The sequence below is a fragment of the Megalops cyprinoides genome, chromosome 10 (genome assembly GCF_013368585.1).
Source record: "Megalops cyprinoides isolate fMegCyp1 chromosome 10, fMegCyp1.pri, whole genome shotgun sequence".
Classification (NCBI taxonomy): domain Eukaryota; kingdom Metazoa; phylum Chordata; class Actinopteri; order Elopiformes; family Megalopidae; genus Megalops; species Megalops cyprinoides.
This window is the reverse complement of record NC_050592.1, coordinates 10,109,381-10,133,071: the sequence shown is the minus strand read 5'-3', so window position 1 is coordinate 10,133,071 and position 23,691 is coordinate 10,109,381. Positions and strand designations below refer to the sequence as shown.

The window sequence follows — 23,691 nt, the reverse complement described above, 5'->3', positions numbered from 1 at the left end:
CAGTGCGCTGCACAGTAGCAGTGCTTCACCACAACGCACGCAGAGATTGACTGGGGTGGTAGTCAGGTTTGGGGGGAGGTGGGCAGGGTCGGTACACCACATGGTGCTATATTTACACTTCCCTCCTGCTCCCCCTTTCTGAGCCGAGCCAGCGACGGTAGGGAAGCGGGGGGAAGCTAAATGCATTGCAGACTTCGAAAGAGTAAGGTGATTCCTATGTGTGAACCACCTCAGACAGGAAGTTTGTTTTTTTTTGCTGGGTTGGTGGTGGGGGTGTAAGCTGGCATGCTAACCTCATCCTCACGCTCTTCTCCGTCACACGTTGTTCACCCTTACTCACTTTCTTGTACATCTCTCTCCCTCTTCCCTAATCTCTGCATGCAACAGTTTACTCTCACTCTTGATTGGTAACTGCAATGCACATGCAGAGAGCTTCGCAGCTCATAAATGTGTACTTGCATATCACATTTGAATATTAATTTGAGAGTGGTTATTGGAAGCAAAAAGGGCCCATTGAGTGTATGGTGGAGAAAAATCATAGTTTCTCTTTCATAAGCAGTGATGCAACTTTGGATATGTCTGTCACTGCAGTCCCTGCAGTCTGTTATCATGCCATCACCGGAACACAACACAACACACCAGTCACGCAGATTGGACTGGGCAGAGAGAAATTTACTATTGCATTGAGCAAATATGTGAATGTATCACTGTACGTCTGTCTGTATGTGTTCCGGTAGGTTTGTATCAGCTTCTGTTTGCCTGTTAGTGTGTGTCAGCGTCGCTGATCTGTGCCAACACTGCTCTCCTTCATAGCAATCAATTTGGTTTGCAAATAGAGTACTTCGTCACAATCAACGAGGTAGAAAACAAGTGCAACGACAGTCGGCTAACAGTAGGCAAGTATAGCAAGCAGTACACTTTAATGATATAATTGACGCTTTCATTTGTAAGCACCACAGCTGAAACATGCATGTCGAGTATCACTCGGCTTGCAGTTCGCCCACCTTTAAACTAGCTCCAACCTGTGACCAAAATTATGGACCCCCCCACCCCTGTCCGCCCTTCTTCTTTGTCATAGCGACAGACATCAGCATTAGCCTATCGGACCGTGTCCGACCCCCAGCCCCACCGGTTGTCCCTGGCCCGTCGGAGCCAATCCGCGGCGTGGCGTAAGTAGGGCAAGCCGCTTCCTGGTTCTCAGTATAAGGAGGAGCTGGGAGTTGGAGTGGGCCAGAGAAGGAGGGAGGGGGGAGTTACAGTGAGCGAGCTGGCGGTCTATGGAGATTCGAAAGAGGGACCAAGACACGGCGACCGTGATAGACACAGACAGACAAACACAGATCCCCCGATAAGACCCGCGTAAAACGACGCAACAGTGTGTGTGTGAGTGAAAGAGAGACAGAGAAAGAGACACTGGACAGAGACGGGAGAGAGGTATCTTCGGGGGAGTGACAAGAGGGGGCAGGCGGGGTGGTACACTAGAGTCTGATTCCAGGAAGTATAAGCCGGTCAGGTGGGACAAGACAAGACAACACAGGTGAACCGCTCTGACAAACCGGCGCACAGGTAATCGGCTCTCCATCTCTGTCTACCTATTTTCTGGGTGATGTGTAGGAATTTTGGGAATGGGTTTTCTGTCGGTCTTTTCCCATATTTATAGTCGCCACCCCCCCCGCCAGCACCACAACCCCCCCCCCCCCTCCCATCCTTACCGGGGTCACGGGAGGACTAACCCACGTCACGGGTGTTCGGTAACTCCCGTATGACGTGTCGGCAATAATTTCTTCCTATTTTGCAAGCCGTCTATTTATCAAACAGTATAGACACTCAGCTACATATGGATGCATAGCCGCATATGCGTGGTTTTAGCAAGTGTATGTCCATTCTGCTATTTTTGTCATTTACCTGTGCAGTCGGCGGACAGGTGAGGCAGATCGTGACTAGGCTACTGTATTACCTATCCCGCCTGCTAATTATAGCATTGAAAACCGGCTGACACCCAAAACCAAAATTGCACACACGCACATCACCAGCGTGGTGTTCCTGTAGAAAGCGATTTTGGCGTTTTTTTGTTTTTTTTTTGGACATTTGCAGTAGCTGGTAATTTGTGATCATTCTCCCTTGCCATAACCTAAATATGTGACGAGTTCATTCATTGTCACCAACATAAATTGTACATAATTTCTACAACTTTGTTACACACCTGTCAGTTTGACCAGTTTTGCTCTAAAGGATAAAATGGAGAAAGTGTTACGTCCTCGGAGTTAAATTATGCTTACTCGCCCTCAACTGGCTTGACAGACCGGCTGAACTCGTTAGTCTCGCTTGCGCTCGTCCGTGTGTCGCTGTTAATGTCGCTGTAATCCACACAATTTTGTGTGTCGGCACAGCTCAGTGTATTTCGGTTTAAATGGTATTGGTAAATATTGTATTAGGAAACTGAGCAATGTATTCGTGTTTTATGCGTGCGTATTGATCTGAAGTGCCATTCACCCGACAATATGTAGCCTAACCAGTGGTAGCTCGCACACGACACGAGCTGTAACTAGGACATACATCAGTTTGCCCCACTATGCCGTGACTACATTTTGAGGAAAGTCGTGGATAGTACATGACTATTGTACACTATACTACACTAGACGATACACTTAGGCTACGCAGTGGGCCATCATACCGTTTACCGTAGGTGCGCACAAATAATGAATGTGTTGTCATACTTCATAATTACGACCTTTGATGTCATTTGGAGTGTGTGTGTGTGTGTGTGTTTGTGTTTGTGTGGGGGTGAGAGAATGAGACTTACAGATTTTCTCCATGACCAACGTATGACCGCTGAGCACATAAGACGTTTCGGAAATAGAAATGGGTATATATCTTGAATTCTTAACGTTTCATTTTGTCTGTATCCCACTTTATCTTTTCTCTCCCCCCCCCCCTCTCTCTCTAGCCCTACTGTCCTCTTCTTAACGCAACTGTCGACAGTATAACTGTCTCTGCCCTCTCACAGTCACTTAATTGCTTGTGTAATTTACTTGATTAATTAACTTATTCTCGCGATTGGTTGTGGCCAGTTCCATCTCAGTCAAAGACCTTTTCATCACTACAATCGATCAGTTAAGAAATGAGGTCTAGTCTAATCAAGAACAAACTTCTAACAATTGAGAATTCTAACGTCAGTTGATTTTTTTTTTTTTTTTTTTTTTGTGGCTTTTAAGATACTATACATGAGCTCAAACAGGTTCACTGTATGGCTTGTTTGGAGGACTGAATTGACCTGTGTCTTTCCAAGAAGCCACAGCATACATAAACCGCACTGCAATGGTATCATTGCTTTTGCTTTTATGGGCCGTTGATAAGTATCTCGCTCTCTGACATTATGACAGCTTCAGTCTTTGTGTCATTGATGTCACGCGCGTGCAAAAGGCTATGAAAGAGCATGTTCTTCCACACGAAAGGTAAATGAAGATGCGCTGTAGAAATGGTCACATTCGCCCGTGTAAATCTGAAAACATCCAGCCTGACGATAATTGATGCGACGAGACAAAACACAAAAACCTCAGAATTTAGCTGCAGAGGCAGTTGGGCGTCGGACAAGCGACATCAGAAATATTTTGATGATCACAGAGACGCACTTCTTGATAGTATGTTGATAGACGTTGGCGTTGTGGTGTGGTGGTTAAGAGCTTGTAACACGAAGGTTGTGGGCTCAGTTCCCACCACTGTTGTTGTGCCCTTGTGCAAGGTATTTAACCTAAATTGCTTCAGTTAATATACCGCATTGAAAACGGATATTAATTAAGCAATACTGTATTTTTTTCCAGATGTTTGCCAAGCTAATCGATGATAATAATACAAACTTTTAAAGGTGAATGTGACTAAGCTCAAAAACGTGGGAAATATCATGGTCATAAATATATAATAGGCCAAGGCTTCAGAAACCTGATGAAGGAGACTCACACTATATGCAGGCTTTCATGCTAGCCAGACAATTAACCACCTAATTTGACTGATCGCTGTCTTGACTTAACCAGTTTAGATTCCCTCTCTGTTAGTGGTTTAAGAAGAGCTCGACAGAGCTCCGGCCTTTCAGGAACCCCATCTGATTAGTGCTGGGTGGTACACTTAACAGGAATGCTGAAACAAAGTAGGTGTAACATGGCATGATACCAACAATGCTACATGGTAGTCCAGTTATTCATGCATAGTGCAAAACTGAGGTATCATTTTGTATGCTCCTGTTTGGATAGAATTTTCAGCCAAGCCCAGTATAATATTAAGTTCTCCATTGTTTCCAGGTGTGGGTTGCTTCATTGGCATGTGAAACATTCAGATGTGACAGATGTTCTGTATGCATTTCCTTTTTCCTTTATTGAAAGGAGAGGATCGCAAGGATTCATCAAATAACTCCACTGCATAATTATAACACGTTACACTAACATGTCAATATCCTGAACAGATTGCCAGTCTTAAAGCTGTATATACTACTGCATGGTGCCTGTTTTAATGTGTCCTTTTCCAGAGAAGTCAAGATACCCAGACACTACCAGTGTAATTTTTTAGAGAGACAGAGGAACCCTGGTCATGTTCTGTTTCCCTGCTATAGCTGACAACTGACAGATGCACACAGTGTGTGCTGTTTGGGAGTTTGTGTGAAAACTGTAGGTGTTGTGTGGGTCACTGGCGGCATCAGTCTGTATGCATGCACTGTCACCGGTATTTGGAGATGGTTGGAGGAAATGCTGTTGCACGGTAAAGAAAATGCAAGATAGGAACACACCTGTTTCGTGCAAGCTATTGAAAGAAAAAACGACCTGCTTTTGTGCTACGTTTCGAGAGTTTTTCCGCTGTTCTGGATTTTTACGTGTGTGCATGTTGGCTCCTTCCTCCTGGTTATTGTCATAACGGCTCTGTTCAAAAATAAAGAGGAAGTGGTCTGTAGCCCTCTCTCCTCTTCTTCTCCTCACAGACCCCCTGTTCCCCTTAATACGCTGCCTCTTTACGCATGTACCTATTTAATAACATGTCCTCCATGTGTATACTAACTATATGACCATATATGTGTGTCTCTGGGGGGAACAGGGCAGGGACAGTGCTGTCAGGGGGGATGTTAAGAATGATGTAATGTATACTACTTTGACACTTTCCATCTGGTCTATTTGTGCAAAGCTTCTGTTTGAATACAGTGTTTAATTTCAGAAATTACGAACCTGAGCAATGACCAGTGGTGAAATGACACTGAAAAATATAAACTATCGATGATAAACACCAAATAATAGTGTACAGTACATTGCAAAAATATTGGGGCTTAAGTAAAATTTGGACACTCCAAGTGAGTCTTTGTGTTTAAGTTGACTGTCATACACCATAAACTACACCGTTTTAGCAAGAAACACGAGCATATGTCCAGTGTGAGCTGGGAAGTTGTAAGAGAACAAATACTACATCACTGGTATTTCAGAAATAAAGTCTGTCACTGTCATTCTGACAGGGTCTAGTCTATGATCATGCTGAACATCAGAATAAGTGTGCTTCACTTTATCTGTGCTTTTTTCTGTCAGGTGAATCAACATGTCTTTCACTGGTCCATCTCTTCAGTTGTCTGTCCTGCTCTGTGCCTCAGTTTGTGCCTGTCTGCCTGTGGCCCTGGCTAATGCTCTAAATGTCTCCCCTTTAGCTCGTGAAGACAGAAGGCCACCTGTCTGTTCAGTGACAGAGAAGGGGGGGAAGAAAAAGAGGGGAAGGAGGCAGGGAGTCATCTGCTTTTGAGTTTATGGACTGGAGGTAAGGGCCGTGATCGACAGGCTGCCCACAATGACTTATCTTGTACCCCCAGTAACAACACATGTTCTTTTATCTCTCTGTCACTAACGTGTTTGGAGTGGCGAGATTAGATGGAGAGAGAAAGTGTGTATGCGTGTGTGTGTGTGCGTGTGTGTGTGAGACAATGATTGAACAATGCCGAGGTGTGGACGTGTGTGTGTACCGAACGCATGTGTGTGAGGTAAGGGTGGGCTTTCAGAGGAAGAGGAAGGCTGCAGAAGCACACGCACACGCACACCCACTCGAACACACATAGTTCCAGGAAGTGCCTGAATTAGGGCATGTGGACCCATGTAAATTCCCCCTGATCGCACTCGGGGGTTTCAGTTTCAAACAGTGAGGGAGAGAGAGGGAGGGGGAGGTGGTGAAGTTCCCTCTCTGCAGCAGTGTCAGCGATTCCCATCTCGAGCAGCTTTGGTGCTTCTCTCCCCCCCATCTGCCCATCTGGTTGGTTGCTTCTCTGTCCGAGTGTCTTTCTGGCCATAGAGCATATTGTTTGAAGTCAGCAGCATTGGCCTACTGTCCCCATTAGACCTCAGGCCTGCATGTTGTATGTATATATATATATATATATATATATATATATATATATGTATATATATATATATATATATATATATATATATATATATATATTTCTATTAATCCAACTATTTTCAAAGGTGTTGGGTATGCTTTGTGTCAATGTAGCAGAAAATTGGATATAAAGCTTGATGGAGGCTACGATTCCAGGCAATTGTTCTATATTGAGGGACAACTATGAGAATTTCAACATGTTCAACAGTTTGCCCCCACAGCTTGCAACAATAGAGGAAGTTTGGTGCCTGGCACTTCCGTTTCTGTCTAAACTTTATGTCATATTGACAACTTTTTCTACCCCTGGTAGGCAGTCCACGTTTGGCTTCTGTATGCCAGTTCACTCATTTATTGGTTCAAAGTTTGGAATCATTGACACACCTTACAATTACTGGTGAATCCATTGATAAAAATGGTAGACAGTATGTTGATTTTGATACTGGGATGGTATAGCTACTGGAAAGTTTTCCTCTTCAACATCATCGGTGTCTTAATTTAAAGGTATAAAATAACTAATACAGCAGCACAGTAATGTAGCGTTGCTTCCAATGAGGTTCATCATTGTTTCTGACTCACCTGTTGATGGCCCCCACCCTGGGCTGTCTTTCTCTCTTCCTCCCTCCCTAACCCTTCATCATTTGCTGCATTTCTCTCCCTTGTCCTCTACTCCATTTCCCCTTGTTCTGCTTTTTCTGTTGTTTATGAAAACGTTATAGATACAACCTGTTGATCTTTTGTCTGTCTGCCTGTTTTGCCCTCAGTTTTCTCTGTGTCATCTAACTTTTTAAAGAGACATTTTTGACTCTTTGCTTAAAGGCGAGAGGAACAGGAAACTGATCAGGATCAGTTGGTTTCACAACATCACTGTGCACAAACCTCTCATTTTTCACAGAAAGGATGCGCGACTTAAGAGAGAACCATAAAAAACTCAATAGCTTCTGAAACCCTCCTAGACAATTTGATCCTCGAAATGGACACACCCAATCAGTGTTTATGTGTGTATGTGTGTGAGAGAGTAGACAGAGACAGAGAGGAAGAGGGCTGTGTGTGTGTAAACGTGCATAAGAGCTCACACTCGAAGTTTGGGGGAGGCACACAGAAACTGCTGACCAGATAGATAGGGAATGAACAAAGAGATAGAGGGAGATTGGGTGCGAAACCACTCTGTCAGCACCCCCCACTGCCACAAAGATGCACACACGAATGCGTTTTCTTATGGCATGACACTTTTCTGGCCTGCAGAAACCCAGAATAAAAAAAACATGTATAATTGTAAAAAAATGCACGTTTTCTCTTTTAGACGCCTTTAGCGTGAGATGTCAAAATCCTTTAATCGTAAAAAACCTTAAGGGAACACTTAAACCTGTAGTAAAAAAAAAAGAGGATTATTATGCAATGCGTTTGAGATAAATGACCAAACTAAGTGGTTTTATATTCTAGACAGTAAAAAAAAAAATGTGACATCACTTGTCTATGAAAAATAGATTGAAAGAATTGTGAAAGAATTGTTTTGCCTTAAATTTTTTTCTACTGGGTGTGTATAAAACTATGATGAGGCGTAAAGTGTCCTTGGTGATTTTTGGTATAAGAACAGGTGGTAGGTGGAGTTCGAGAGGCCTGAATATACCTATACATATGTAGTGACATATAAAACTGTACTTTAAGGTATCGTTAAGAATTTCAGGGACAGTTTTGGTAAAAGAGATTTAGAAGTTGAACTAATTCATCAAAGATAGGATATGAAATTGGTTAGAAAAATTAGGCTGTGCAAATCTTGCCCACAGATATTCTTTTTTGTATGAGAGGGTGGCCTCATACAAAATAAGACCAGACATATATACTGTGTTACGCAGACCACATAAATGTACAGATATGTAGAATCTAGGTTCATTTTAAACAGTTTCTCAGCCTGCCGGCTGATAATTAATCCCTAGTTTCAGTTTGCCCTGTTACGTTTAATATGCATTCATATTTCTTCAGTCCAATTACATGAAAAGGGGGCTGTTACCACACTGCCTGCTTTGGTGAAGCCATCTCATATGAACACACACCTGCACCACCACACTGACACAATTTCCTGTCTCTATCTCTCTCTTCCTCTCTCCTCTGTCTATGACTTCCTCTCCCCTTCCATTTCTCTCTTTGCCACAGATTTAGGAGGTTTAGACTTGATTTTCCTATCAGATTAACCCCCCCCCCCCCATCTGTCCTCCCTTGTTTCTCTGTATCTCTACACCCACCACTCACTCATGCCTCTCTCCCACTCTCGCCCTTTCATGTGTGCGTGTTTTCGAAGAATCAGGCTGCTTTTAAAAAAAGAAATGTGCTTCTTTGTCTCTCTGTTGTCGTCAGTCTCAGATCTGCTTCCCCCCCTTCCCATCTTTATTTTTCTCTCCTTTTCTCCATTCTCCTCTTTCCACATTTACGTTTATATTTAGTCATTTAGCATCTGGAGCAACTTTCCACGCTCCTCTTCACCATCTCACTCACTCACAAACATCAAACGTTGAAAACGTTAAGAAGAACTTAGATACAGTTATTCAAGTTTTGTAAAGGTTTTATTGGCCATAAAGGGCATATACTGCTATAAGGAATCACAAAAAAACTTGAAGTTTGGAACTTAAAGTGAAAACTGCAAAAGCAATCATTTCCCAGTTAAATCCTAAACCAAGTCTGGCTAAATATTACTGTCTTACAACAGTAAAATATTAAAATATCCAAAGCTTTGGTTGCCGTTTCTTTCTATCTCACCCTTTCAAAGACCAATTAATATGGCTGTGTACTTCCACTTTCCCTCCACCTTCCCTGTCTCCGCTGTCTTCTACAAATTCAAATTGCAATTCAAATTCAAAGTGTTATTTCTTTTCATTTTCAACAATTATCTCTCCGTTAGATGCAAATTCACTGTACAGTGAATTATCAGCAAGGGGGGGACCATATAAAGGTTCTGAGATATTTTAGCTGGCTGGAAGAGCAATGTTAAGTTGTGTTTATCCCCCTCACAACGTGCAGTTACACCTTTGTGCGATTCGTACACCTGAAATTTGACCTCTGTATCGGTTTCTCTCTCACTCTGTTCCAAAGGCACCCTGACTGCATGGCCAGCCTTTGAGCCCGTAGGTTCAGCACAGAGGTGTGTGCACTTAGTCTTGGTCTTGTGCCACATCTGGGCCTAACAACATATATGAAAGACCTCTGTAAGACTTGCGTATTTCAAAAAATGGAAAGCACTGGCAGAAAACCCGAATAAAAAAAAAAAAGAAAAAGAAATGCCTGAAGAATGTTTAATGTGTTAGCATTGTGCAGGCTGATGAGGTGATAAAAAGCAAAATTATTATTATTATTATTTTTTCAAATGCCTCTTGGCTGTCTGTTTGTATTGCAAACAAATACACCCTGAATATCTGTCATCGTGGACACTCTGTTGATTACATTTTAGAGGAGTGTAGTTTTTGGCAGTTATACTTGTCATATATCTTTTAAATTGAAGACTTACTTTCACTTCTGCACATTTTAATCTGCAACTTTTAAACAGTTTTTAACAGCACCCTTTTCAAAACCACCAGTAGGTTTCATAATCGCTGCTTGTCCCAGTGAGTGGGTCTCTGAATCCATTACCATGATCATTTTAGATCCACAGGAAGAATCTCACCTTTGTCTGACTGTCCCTTGTCTAACAGCCCTGTCTACTTATTTGTATGTGCAACAATCTAAGTAATATCTTAATAACCTTAGATTGAACATGAATTTCTGTAGCCTTGCTCCTAAAGTCAAACATAAGGCTGGTGATCAATACAAGAAAGCATCCCAATACGACCAGTGCGCAACTGAAAGTTCGTTTCAAAAAAGGGGTCGATAGGCCCTTGGTGTGCCCACTTCAGGTCTGCGTGTAGTGTGGGGAGGGAGTCTTCTTTCAGTCTCTCTTCTCATTGCCTGCTGGTTTCATCCTCCCCGAAGTAGCGAACAAACGGCTGCTCCAAAACCCCTAAGTGTCTGAGAGAATGAGGAACGAAGCAATGAAAGTAAGAGGACTGTTTGAGAAAAGCAGGGTATGAATGGCAAACCTGCCCAATCATTATTAGCTCACGCTCTGTCTAAATGCTGCTGCATGTGGAGTAATGTTGTTGCATTGTGCTGCATTGCTGTGTTTTGGAAGTTCCTCTAATATTTAGCTCTGTGTTTGTCGTTCACTTTCCTCTTGTTTGTTGCATGTGGGAACTGCTTTCCTAGCACAGCGTGTTGTTTTACACGAAGTTTACACGAAGTGACACAACTGCACCTGTAGTTGTGTCACTCGGAGATGTTATGGAGTCTTGTGCTTGACAAATACTGGTGACACTAAAGTGAAGTGTGGAGCCGTTTCCAGTCTGTCTCTATTATATATGTGTGTGTGTGTGTGTTTGTGTGTGTGTGTGCGCGCGTGTGTATAGATGTGTGTACGATACCACAATGACAAATACAATTTTCCGAGGCATTAGATACCTTGGATTTTAATTCCTTTCATTTTGTGTCATTCATACTAAGTTGTCTGATATTGCATAGTATGTCCTGTTTTTTTTTTTTACAAGAAGATTATAAACTCTGATTTAGCTGCACCACTGTTTCCTTCTTCATAACAATAGAGCTGCATTTTCTGTGATATTATTCTTTTTTGTTTGTACTGTCATTTTTTTACTGACCAGTCAGCAAAAGAAGAAATCTTGTGAAAAGTGATGCTACTGTACTTAGAGTTTTTAGCACACAATTTTGATTCTTGACCTGACATCTTTGATTACTCCTTCAATGAAACACAAGAAACCATATTGTTTTGTTGTCCTGTTGTCATTGTCACCTGCAGCGTTACAGTGTACCTTTGTAGTGTCATTATTAAATTTACATACGTATCAGTATTGATGTCTAAGTGACGTGCACCTCTCACAGAGCAGGGGGGCTTACTGAAACAATTGAAGTGACTCATTCATTTGTTGAAAAGCACTGTAGTATATTGCGCTCAATGCTCCATGCAGAAATGTCACTGTGCGGTGACTGATGTTTAATGTTTATTAATATTTCTACTATTAAATGATGAGGGCAACTTAACTATATATATATATATTTTTTTTTTTTTTTTTGCATATATATATTTTTGCATGACAGGCATTAGTGTTAGAAGGCAAATATATGGATAATTATGTAATGGGACTGTTTATTTGTTTAAATATTTTAAAAATATCTATTCTTAAAATTATAGATGCCCTTCTTGTCATGACAATGGCACTTGACTTTATCTCTGACATGGTACCATGATGGCCCTCAAAAGGGAAAGTACTTGCTTGTGCAGTTTCAGTTTATTGGGTGTATAGATTATTGTATATTGGATTTACATTTACATTTAAATTTATTCATTTGGCAGATGCTTTTATCCAAAGCAACTTACAAGTGAGGCAGAGTACAACAGAAGCAAAAAACCATAAGGAGTCAACAATATTAGAAGTGGTACATGACCAGGTTTCAATGGTTGGCCAAACAAGGCACAAGCTAGCTGGTAGAGATAACAAGTGCATGAAACCATTAGATTACCTTTTCTTTTTTTTTAATAGGGAAACAGTTTCAGGATATTTTTAGACCCAAGTAACCTTCAAAGGAAATAATTAGACACCACATTTTACACTTTCATTACTTTCTGAAATGATGAGCCAGCGTTCTTCCGTTGAAAAATAACAGCCTTTTTCCACACTTCCGTTGATATGATCGACTGTGAGGAAAACTTGGTGGACCTTACGGAAAAGGCAACGGAAAATAAGCACAAAAAATGCTTCAACGTTCCTCCCTCTCTCTCTCTTCCTCTCTCTCTCAGCCTTTGTCTTGTGGCAGTGCGGTGATGCTCTTTCTTTGTAAATTCATTTAAAGTTTCAGTGGTGGAGGTGACAGCAAAATGGCGAGGGGGCCAGGGAAGAAGAGTCATGATGGAATGGAGGTGAAGAAGCCTGTCACAGACCTTATGTAATTTTAGTGCATTAATGACACGTTAATAAACCACGGCACATTTATCCATGTTTTAGAAGACAGGTGGAAAGGTAAAGCGGTGTGGACATAACAGGCAAAAAAAAAAAAAAACGCGAGAGATGAGGAAACCATATTGGCGGAGGAGAGGCGATTAACTCAACTGTCGAAAAAGAAGTGGGTGTCGAGAATCCGCTTTGAGACATAGAGAGAAAACAAACTGTAGGGGAACAAAGAGCTGCAATCTACAAATCCACAACATTAAAAAAACGACAAAGAAGACGTTGTTGTAATGTGCTATAGAGAGGACTTCCAGGTGACACAAACAAAACTTTTCAAGATTTAGGATTTATGTGGCATTTGACATTTTGACATTTTGGGCATGTGTTAATAAATGTATAATTTATGTGTAAAAGCACTTATTTATAGAATTAAGAAAGTTTTCATTTTGCCCTTGAAAAGAGCACTAACCTCAGAAGCTGACATGAATCATTTAATTTATTCACTATTCCTTAAGTAAATTTACCTGTGTTTTGCCTTTTAAGATGAAAACTGGGTACCCCTTAACCACGGATCATTGTCTATGAAACCAGTTACTGATTTACCTCTCTTTTTTTTTTTTTTACTAGAACAACCATTTTCATGAATATTTGCATCTATGAGCGATGATTTCAGTGGAAATTTTGTACCTGAACGGCCTACAGTCAAAAATCTCAGTAGGGGTCTCCCATCTCAGCCTCTAGTTTGCTATACTTTGCTGTAATTCAGATATTTTGCTCTGTAATTTTGAATAGTCTATAGCCTAGACCCTTGTCTAAGTCCTCAAATATGAGGTGTGTTTTCGCTGTCGGAAACAGCACAATTTGTGTTGCAATTGCAAAAGCATGTGTTTTAAAAGTAAGCTGTTCTCTCACTGCTTTTTCCATTTTCCTGGAAAGCTGCACTGAGTAAGAGAGGATTCATTAGCATAATTGCAGTGACATGTAGATATATTTTTTCCATGGAAGTATTAACGGTCCTGCGTATTTCGCTGTCTGGAAATCTTGAGAGGATTTTTGGCCGAACATGGAACCCCCCCCCCCCCCCCCCCCCCCTTTCAGCTTGTCAAGAATACACATGAACCAAAAATGAGAATGTTGACGAAGCAATCGGATAACACTACATTTTCGAAATTTGCATCATTCGTTGCAGTTTAGTGTCAAATGCTTTACTGTGTGTTCTTGTGAGTGTGAGAAAGTGTGCTTTGGCAACACCTGGCTAGTTGCAAAAACAAAGCTAGTGATCAGCAAAGGAGTGACTAAGAGAGATCGAGAAAAGACAAGACCCAGAGAGGGAACGAGAAGAGGGGGGTGCAAAACGAGTGGGTGTTTACCGACAGACCTAGACCATTCCTGCCTTCTGGGTTTTTATTGATATTCCCCTTAACATCTTTTTGTGCGTGTGTGTATGTCTGTGCAACTGTGCATATGTGTGCATTTACGTGTGTGTGTGTGTGTGTGTGTGTGTGTGCGCGCATGCGTGCTCGCGTACATGTGTGTATGTGTCTGTGTGTATGTGTGTGTTTTCACACATGTGTATTTTTGTGTATATGTCTGTGTCTGCATACCTGTATGTATGTGTTTAATTGCACCTGTGTGTCCGAATGAGGGAACAGGGGAATTGAGGATATGCTGCTCTCCATGTTTCCATGAACAAATCTGAACACTTTAATTCAAAGTTGTGAAAATAAATTAGTTTTTTCCCTCCAAACAAACTTAATGTTAAAGAAATATTTCCATTTGATAACCTGTTTTTTTAATGAACAGGGCTGTGTTGTTGGCAGTAAGTCCTTTTCTCTCTGAGATTTGTGTCTGGTGTGATTCACTGTTGACACATTAATACGTTTTTCATTTTCTGTTTGTGAATCTTGGAGGACCTGTGTCACAGAGTGAATCAGTTGAGCTGTCAAGAATTTATCTGCTTTTCCAACAGTGAACGGTGAAAGACGGCATGCTCAAAACAACAACAGAAAAACAAAAATCGCTGAAGTCAGGGTTTTCTTGGTTACGCCGGAAACGAAACCTAAGTTGCCACCCCCTCGAGCTGTCCCTCCGTCTTCTGCTCACTTGCTGTTACCTGCACACTATCATCAGATAAAGTTTATTATCTCTGTGTCAGTCGAGCTGTCAACATTCCAGCTGTTTCTCAAGTGACAAAAAGCTATGACCCCAAAGGAAATAACATCCATACTCCAATGGTAATTGTTAAACAATGAAATACTTTCTCAAATCCTAAAGTGATGTCAGTGGATTACACAAATACTAATACAAGGCCATTTCAAGTATTGCAAAATAGTTTCCTTTCTCTCTGCTGCCCTTTAAAATCCATGTAAGCCATATTCCCCTCCTAGTGACCACAAAGGTATCCACATTTGACACTGATAATATAACATCTTCCTGCACTCGTTCAACGTATGAACATGAACAGTAATCTTTGCTTACATCAAAGCTGTTTTCATATTGTTATCATCAATTTTCATTAATGTGAAGACAGATGACTTTCAGATTTAGGTTATCAGCTACATAAATCAATGCTTGTCGCCTGATATTTTCAGATAAATTAGGTGAACGATTGGTTTGTCGAGCAGTTTTCGGATTAGAGTGAATTGAAGCTTTAACCCTCTTGCTTACTGGAAGCAACAGATCTCTTTTTGATGGCAATGCTCTTGTTTTTCAAAGCACTGCTTCCATTCCGGTCTGACGGTCTTCGTGCGCCAATTCCATCCATTCAGAGGTCACTTAAAGCAAGGAAATAGCCACCTCTTGTTCACATACCCCTCATCTGAAGCAATACAGTTCTCACTGTTAGTGTGGACTCAGCTAGCTGAACATGTAGCTTCACTTAATATTTAATCAAATTGTCAAGAGACACACACACACAGAAAACACAGAACACACACACACACACACATACACACACACACACACACACACACACATAAAAGTCAGCCACAGCAACTTTTCCCATTGAGCCTCTTCTGGTTTGTCCCTGAGAGATGAGTGCACACATTGTGGTGAACATGACCTTTTATGCAGAACTATCTTTAGACCCCGTCGGCTTTATTTTCCAGCATGCTGCTCATTCTCTTGTGAGCGTGGGAGACACCTTGGCTAAATCTCCTCAAATTCTGCACCTCTACTGACGTGTGTGTCTGAGCACACATCACTCCCAAGGAGTTTTTTTCTGTTTCGGAAAGACTCTGTGGACAACTATTTTATGCTGTTATCACCAGTGTAGTTGTTATTACTACTCTTACAATAATGTTATTACTGCCATGAATGTAATAGGGAACTTTTAGTTATAGATTAGTCTGTTACAGTTTCTGTTATTGTGCTTTCCACCATATGGCACGTAAGGGTTTAATATACGCTTAGCCGTGTGCTAACTGTAACAATCCTTGTCAAAGCTGTTGTTGTTCATGTGAATATTTTTTTTAAATCACATTTACTTATATGATGCAAGATATTAATATTTAATTATGTGACTGTCAGTTGGCCTGACAGCATAAATATTTCCTGAAATTTTGATATTGTGTATGATATGTCAACTCTTTTATCTTTTATGTGTGTTATTTCATGTTATGTGGGATTTGTTTTGAAAGTGTTTTATGTTATATATATGTCAAAAAAATATTTATATATATATATATATATATATATATATATATATATATATATATATATATATATATATATATATATATGTATAATATATATTTATATAATATATATTTATATATATGTATGTTAAAATGCTGTTTTAAGATATGCAGTTTTGCCTCGCTAACTCAATAGCATTTCCAGTTAATCGACTGCCATGAAAGGGCATGACCGTAGCATGCTCAGCTGTAACAAGACAGAAACGAGGCCTACGTTTCCAGCGATTTGACAAAGAACTGTCTATAGGTCAAAGTTGACGGGGGGAAGTGAGGGATGATTTCGTTCGTTGAGAGGGAGCGATACGTTTGATTGTGCGATTATTATCGGCAATGACGGAACAGGGAGATGTATTTTGGAGAGAGGGGCGCGTGGGCGAGAGGAGGGAGGGTTCTCTCTTCATCTCGTTCTCTCCGTCTTCAAGCACCCTCTTTTCAGAAAACAGGAAGAGAGTGAGTGAACGAGAGGGCGAGAAAGACAGAGGCAGGGATCCCAAAGGATGAGCATTCTCACCCCAGTCTCAAATGTGCAAAAAGTAGATTGAGCCATTAAGTTGTGCAGATACAAACTTCTGCCTTTGAGAGAGAGAAAGGGCGAGAGAGACAAAGAGGGAACGGAAGAAGGGGAGTGAGAAAGATACGTAGAGACGAGGGGAAAAGACGAAGAGCGAGACTGATGCTATGACACAGAAGTCGATTCGACTCTTTCCCACCGTACCGCACTCTGCAATGAGGGCCGGCAAGGTAGGCTTAATGTTGGTTTCCATGCTGAGTGGTTTAGAATGTTGGGATCAGGTGCATAATTCTGATGGTTCATGGTTCCACATGGATTTGTGATTTTGGTTAGGACTGAAGTTTGTAGTTCATTCCAGTTCTTGTCACTGCAGGTGGTACAATTTTGGTTTAAGAGTGAGGGAGGAGGCAAGAGAGAAACAGGTGAAGAGATTTATGATGAATTTGATTGTTTTGTAGGCTTTTTGCAACCAGTTTTAGGTGGGGTGAGGTCAGTGGAAGTAGACATAATAAACTAATAAACCTATGCTAAGCGTAATTTACTATTAAGATATGCCTGTTTTTCCAGGAACTCTCATTCCTTGAGTGTATGGTTTGTGAGAACGGGGGGCGGTGGGGGGAGGGGGGGGGGGGGGGGTAGATGGTGGGTGTTGTGGAGCAGGTTATTCAGGTGAACAGAATGTGCATCTGTTGAGCTGCTTCCCCAGGCAATTCACACCAAGCATTATGGGATAGCGAATGGGCAACAGGTTGCTGTGGCAGGAAGAGATGTGGGGCGGGGGAGTCCGTTGTTAGTGGAAAATTACTCCAGGTGTGAGTTGCTGAGCTGGTGGAGTGAGAGAGGGAGATGACAGAGCATGGTAACTAAATTCCAAGATTGACCGTACTGTACCAGATATTGACCAACAGAGATATAGCACTTGTAAAATGTAAAATGTTATTATGTCACAAATTGTATGTCAAAGTAGGCTCTGGATTTTTAATATAGTGCAAATGTAAGTTTTATTTAGCGTGTAATTTTCAATGCATTGGAGCACACAGTTCAATAAATAGTATTGTATAAGATGTTATGAAGTCTCCTCATTTGGTATCCTGTACAGTAAACAAGGGATAGGGAGGTAAGTATGTTGACAGAGAGAGAGAATTTCAACCTGCAGTGATATATTGGGATTTAATTTCCTTTAGCAATTTACATAGGGACCGCAAGTGAATAATAAGATGGTGATTGTATGATGTATGCGTGTCATGGTGTGACTCTAGGGGAAATATAAAATGGAAGAACGGAACTAAATGAGTGGTAGACAGAGCAAATAAGAGAGTAAGACATTGAATAGTGAGCAGGGAAAGGGGTGGTCCACTAGCAGGAAAGGAAAGGAATGGAAGAGAAAGAAGACTTAAAGAAAGCTGAAGAACTGAAGGGTTCAAAATGGAGGGAGGTAGCGGAGTAAAAGATAGAGAAGAGAACAATAAAGTTTACAAGAGAGGTAAAGAAAGTATACATCTTCCTGTTCGACACCTTGGTTTTTAATTCTGTGCCAGTGTTTATAGACACTGATACAGAGGTTGAGTTAAACACATTGGAATGGGCCTGCTTCTCCAGTTTAGCCGATGTGGCACAGTGTCCTTAATCCTGAGTAACGCATTTAAGTAAGCATTACATACTTCTAATTTTACACAGTATTGTTCTCTAATATCCATGACCGGGGCACTCAAAATGATGTCGAAGAATTTTACAAATGCAATACCTTCTTAAATGTGTTGAGGTGAAATTTTGTACGTAAATTCCATAGTGGTTAAATTCAGTTTCCTTCTGACGTTCACTCACTCACACATGCACATTCACCCACCCCTCATCCCCCCACAATGCAGAGTGACACGACAAAATGGAAACTGTAAGAAATTAAAACGACAGCACAGAGGATGAACAGACAAAGAGAGGGGTCGAGAAGGAGGTCTGATCTTTAAAAGGCCCTCAGAGCCATTACCTGAACAATATTGTCTGGAGTTTACCTTTCAGTTATCATTTATATCTGATTGCAGGTTGAAACTGATTTTGAAGTGTTCTAGAAAGTGGCAAGAATGTTTTAAAATGATCCCCAGGGGAAAAAATGTTCAGTTGGATGTGCCGTGCGAGCACCGCGAAAATTGGCCTTAACGAGGCACGTTTATATTTGCCTGTTAGATCCTTACAACCTCTTTCCCCGGGGATTTAATTTCACACCGAGCAACCCTAGGTGCCTTTCAGCAACGGAAATAACGGAGAAAAAAAATGTAGCACAAGGAAACAGAGGTTGTTTTTACGTCGCTGACTTTTATCTGTCTCACTCCCCTTTTTTTTCCTTTTAACCCCTTTTTCAGCCGCATCTCTTTCTCTCTCTGTTTTAAAATCACATTTACTCTGCTGACCTGCTGAAAAAGTGCTGCCGAAGTACTCGGCCGTCCCGTATGCACACACATGAGGAGCAGAGTTAAAAGCATAGGCAGCTGGACGACTGTGTTCCCCCCTCCCTTACTCTCTCTCTCATCCTGCTATTTTTACACCGAGATAAAGCTATAAAGCCTTCTCTCACACTCACCCTCTCCCTCTCTCACTCCTTCTCTCTCTCTCTCTCTCTCTCTCTCTCTCTGATCCTTTGATTCCAGTGTGTCTTGCCAAATTCGGTCCTGCCTGACTTAGCCAACTGGAGATTTGGTGGGATGGGGGATGGGGGGAGCAATGTTAAACACCTAGGAAAAATGCCCCGCCCCCCCTGTATGTTTTTATTTTCCAACGTTGACAAACTCACTGTAATACTGTAAATACTATTGAAGCATTTATTTTAATTGACTGCGCTGGACTGCTCATGAAGATTCTTGGTAAAAATGTGTTCCTGTCCACCTCTCCTCAGGACTGTAGCCCTGTTCCACCCTCATGAATTCCATGTGTTAAATAATTTAGTTATTCAACTCGTGTCAACCGTCTCCCTTTTATAAGACGTTGTGCTGTGTCAAAACCACCATCGGTATAATTACAATATATTGTGATGACATGCACACATGCTGTAACTGACATTGATTTAACAAAATTTTCCACACCTTTTCTTGGCATTTTTAAAAAAATGAAATGCATGACAGAAATGACAGTGTGCCGTAGTGGTAAGAAGCAGGGCTTGTAACTGAGAGGTTGCTGGTTTGAAGCCCTGCTGGGGGCACTGCTGTTGCACCCTTGGGCAAGGTACTTAACCCACATTTCCCTCAGTAAATATTTAGTTGTATAAATGGGTAAAACTGTAACTTGTGTAAGTCGCTGTAGATAAGAGTGTCAGCTAAATGACAATAACGTAATGTAAGATAAATGAAACATTTATGTGTAATGTCAGTTCAGCATGACACTTACTGTGATTGTTCATCCATTCCAGCAGGTGGCGATGTCTCCAGGAGAGGACGGTCTGATCGGGATCCCCTTCCCGGAGCACAGCAGCGAGCTCCTGTCCTGCCTAAATGCCCAGCGGCGGGCAGGGCTGCTGTGTGACCTCACGCTGACCTCCCGGGGGGCTCGCTACCCCACACACCGCTCCGTCATGGCGGCCGTCAGCCTCTATTTCCGCAAGCTGTTTGGGGCGGAAGAGGGGGAGGCGGCGGACTTCGGGGTGGGAGGGGGCTGCAGCGTCTGCCAGCTGGACTGCGTGGCGCCCGACGCGCTGGACGCCCTGCTGGAGTTCGCCTACACCGCCACCCTCACCATCCGCAGCTCCGGCATGAGGGAGGTGCTGAAGGCCGCCCAGCTGCTGGGCATTCAGTGCGTGGCTGACGCCTGCCGGGACATCCTGGGGGAGAGAGATGAGGAGGAGGAGAGGGACCACGCCGAAGAGGCGGAGAGAGTGTCCCGCCGCAAGAAAGACAGGCGGCACGTCTCGAAATCCGGATCGCCGCACCCCCACTCCCACCCCCACTCTCCGTCCCCCTCCTCCCCTCCTCTGGACTATCGGCAGCCCCTCGCTACCACGTCCTCCAGCCCTGAGTACGAGGAGCATTCTCCCGCGGCGGGGCAGAACGGCGACCAGCAGGGTGGCAGCAGGGTGACGGGGGCGACGGTGAACGGGGGCGGTATGCACTGGGCTCCGGGGGAGACCCTCTCAGCCCCGACCCCTGAAGATGGGCTGTCGGAGGAGGAGGACAGAGGAGAGTATAGGGACGGGGGCTCCGCCGTCCCTCCTGTGCCACCTGAGAGAGGGGGAGCAGCAGGAGGGGGCAGGAAGAGGAAATCGCAGACACCTCAGCAATGTCCTGTCTGTCAGAAGATCATCCACGGAGCGGGCAAGCTCCCCAGACACATGAGGACCCACACAGGAGAGAAGCCCTTTCAGTGCTCCGCCTGTGGGGTCCGCTTCACTCGGTGAGTGTGTGTGTGTGTGTGTGTGTGTGTGTGTGTGTGTGTCTGTATACATATGTCTAACCATGTCTATCTTTCTGTGTCTGAGGGGTTTCTGTGATTGTAAGGGATACTTGCATTGTTTGATTGTCTCTAGGGTTATTCCTACCACACTGTAAGTAACTTTGTTATTACTTTTCCCCATTCCTCTCCCTCTGCCCCCCCCCCCCCCTTTTCTTCTCCTTTGTCCTCTGACAGGAACGATAAACTGAAGATCCACATGCGTAAGCACACCGGCGAGCGGCCCTACCCATGCCCGGATTGCCCCGCCCGCTTCCTGCATTCCTACGACCTGAAGAACCACCGGTCCCTGCACAGCGGGGCGCGGCCCTTCGAGTGCCCGCTCTGCCACAAGGCCTTCGCCCGGGAGGACCACCTGCAGCGCCACCGCAAGGGCCACAGCTGCCTGGAGCTCCGCACCCGGCGCCCACGCAGGGGCCCGGGCCCGGGCCCGGGGCCGGGGGAGGGCGGGGGCTCGGGGCCGCACAGGGTACCCCCCTCGCTCCTGGATCCCCTCCCTCTGGCGCACACCTCTGCTTTCCCTCACTCGCCCCCTCAGGCCAATTCCTCCGGCCCACCGCTGCTGTACCCCCCCGACCCCGACAGCGTCTCTATCCCGTACCACGCCCTGCCGCTCCTGGCCCCCCACAGGCTGGCCTACGCCAGCCACCTGTGGAGAGGAATGGGGCTGCCTGGGGGGACAGCAGGGGAGACCGGGGGCCCTCCCTCCCCGCTGGGCTCCCCACCAACACAAGCAAGATGGGAGGAGGCAGAGGATGGAGAGGAGGAGGAGGAAGAGGAAGAGGAGGAGGAGTAGTAAGGTAAAGGGAGGCGTGCAAGGTGTAGGTGTACAGTTCATGTGTGCGTGTGTGTTGCTTGTGAGTGTTTCGGTTTGTGTGACATTGTGTGTGAGTGTGTGTGTGTGTGTGTGTGTGTGTGTGTGTGTGTGTATGTGTGTGAGTACACCACCCACTGCTCCTCACCCTGCTCTCAGTAAGTCTTACTTGACTCAGGTGACCAAACCTGCATGACAACCATCTCGCTTTGGGGCACTTAGTAAAACTAGAAAAAAAAAAAAAAAAAAAGGGAAAAACGGGTTCTCTAATCGTTATTGTTGTTCTTTCATGGCTCTTGACATTTTATTTCAATTTACAAATTTATTTTAGTTCACGTTTTAGTTTTATTATTTTATCAAATTTTATTTTGAGTTGTTGCATTATTTCCTTTTGTAAATCTAATTTACTGTACTGTAAAAAGTATATGCAATATAAAATTATGAGTTGCAGAATTATTTTGACTAGATGCTATGGTACATACAGTAAAGGAGGTGTGGGTATGGGGTCCATTTTTTCACTGTGTAATCTTAAAAGAAGGAGTGGAAAAGGAACTGTTATAAAGGGGGGGAGGGTGCAAGTCCACCCTAGGGGAAATAGATTTGAGGTGCGTTCAAACAAAAAGCTTTCTCTGGCTCGGCTGTTAGGCCTCTTTATCCACTTTCTGAAAACACCTGGAATCCTCTTCTTGAGTTCAAGGGTATTGTATACTGACAGCTCATATACACCACAGCATTGCAAGGTGGGGTTAGGTTTTTTGATTATGCAATGGGCCCCTTCAAGGCATATTTTTACCTGCCACCTGGTGGCAGAAAAGTAGAACTGCCACTGATCAGCCAGATATCCATTGTCCGCATCAGTTCTGTAGTTTTTCCTGACACGTATTTATTTGTGGCAGAGGGTAACATCACTGCATTAAAACTAATTAAATGAAGTTTTTTCTCCCGTCATTATAGCCATTTAGATTATTTTTAGTACAGACCTAAGTCACCTTTATTCTGATGTCAGAAGTAGTTTTTGCATTTCCATCTCTTCATGAGCACATACCAAAGATCACAGTTTAGTGAGTAGTTCAGAAATTTAAGTCACACATTAGAAGAAAACAAACAGGGGAATATTATGGCAAGGACAGCTGAACCAGTCATCTACTACGAATGTGTCAGTCGGTTAATCAGTCTGTTCCAGCTGCTCCTCCACTGCTTTGGTTGGTAGGAGGAGTGTGGAACCGTGCACCTGTCTGGATTAATTATACTGCAGTGCTCAGATGCTCGGCTGAATATGTCAGACCAAAAATGTGTATGTAATCAGTTGCTGATGAGAGGTGAATTACGATTTGTTTACTTTTTTTATAGGGAGGGGGGTGTTCCTTCCCAGCCTCCCTCTCTTGTCTTGCTCTTCCAACTCACTCCGTATTTTCATTTATTGATAAAAAAAAAGTTTGGTATATTTATTTATTTATTGATATTTATTGTGACTCTCCAGTTGAAACTCCGGGAATGTGTCCAGATTTAAACAAAGCACCCCCCCCCCCCCCCCCCCCCCAAACGCACAGTCCCATCTCTGCCTGTTGGAGAAGTTTGACACGGAGAACCTTAAATGAGTCATTGAGTTGAAATTGATGATACAACGACCCATTCCACCTGCGGGATGGTGGGTTGTTTGTGAACCATATGTGCTTCTTTGCAGTTTTTGCACATCACACTCCACAATTTACTCCGGTGCAAGCACATGGGATGGGAAGGAAGAAATGTGTCTTTTTTTCTGTTTAGAGGTGGGGGATTAGAGTCTCCACCTGTAGAAATGGATATAGCTGTTGAGCTCATTGGTCAGCTTTACATTCTTCCACAACAAACACTTGGAGA

General features: G+C 43.1%; 1 protein-coding gene across 2 annotated transcripts; it reads left to right on the top strand.

Moving 5' to 3' along the window:
* The first annotated feature begins 1,219 nt into the window (after positions 1-1,219).
* On the top strand, positions 1,220-21,821 carry zbtb7b (zinc finger and BTB domain containing 7B). Of its 2 annotated transcripts, none has more exons than XM_036539373.1 (4): positions 1,220-1,566; positions 5,675-5,781; positions 19,987-20,960; positions 21,195-21,821. In XM_036539373.1, exons 3-4 carry the CDS (start codon positions 19,993-19,995, stop codon positions 21,811-21,813), a joined length of 1,587 nt encoding a protein of 528 aa, XP_036395266.1. In that variant the 5' UTR covers positions 1,220-1,566; positions 5,675-5,781; positions 19,987-19,992; the 3' UTR covers positions 21,814-21,821. The 2 variants fall into 2 exon arrangements, with proteins under 2 accessions (XP_036395266.1, XP_036395265.1); XM_036539372.1 differs by having other exon boundaries at positions 19,984-20,960.
* The last annotated feature ends 1,870 nt before the right edge of the window (positions 21,822-23,691 follow it).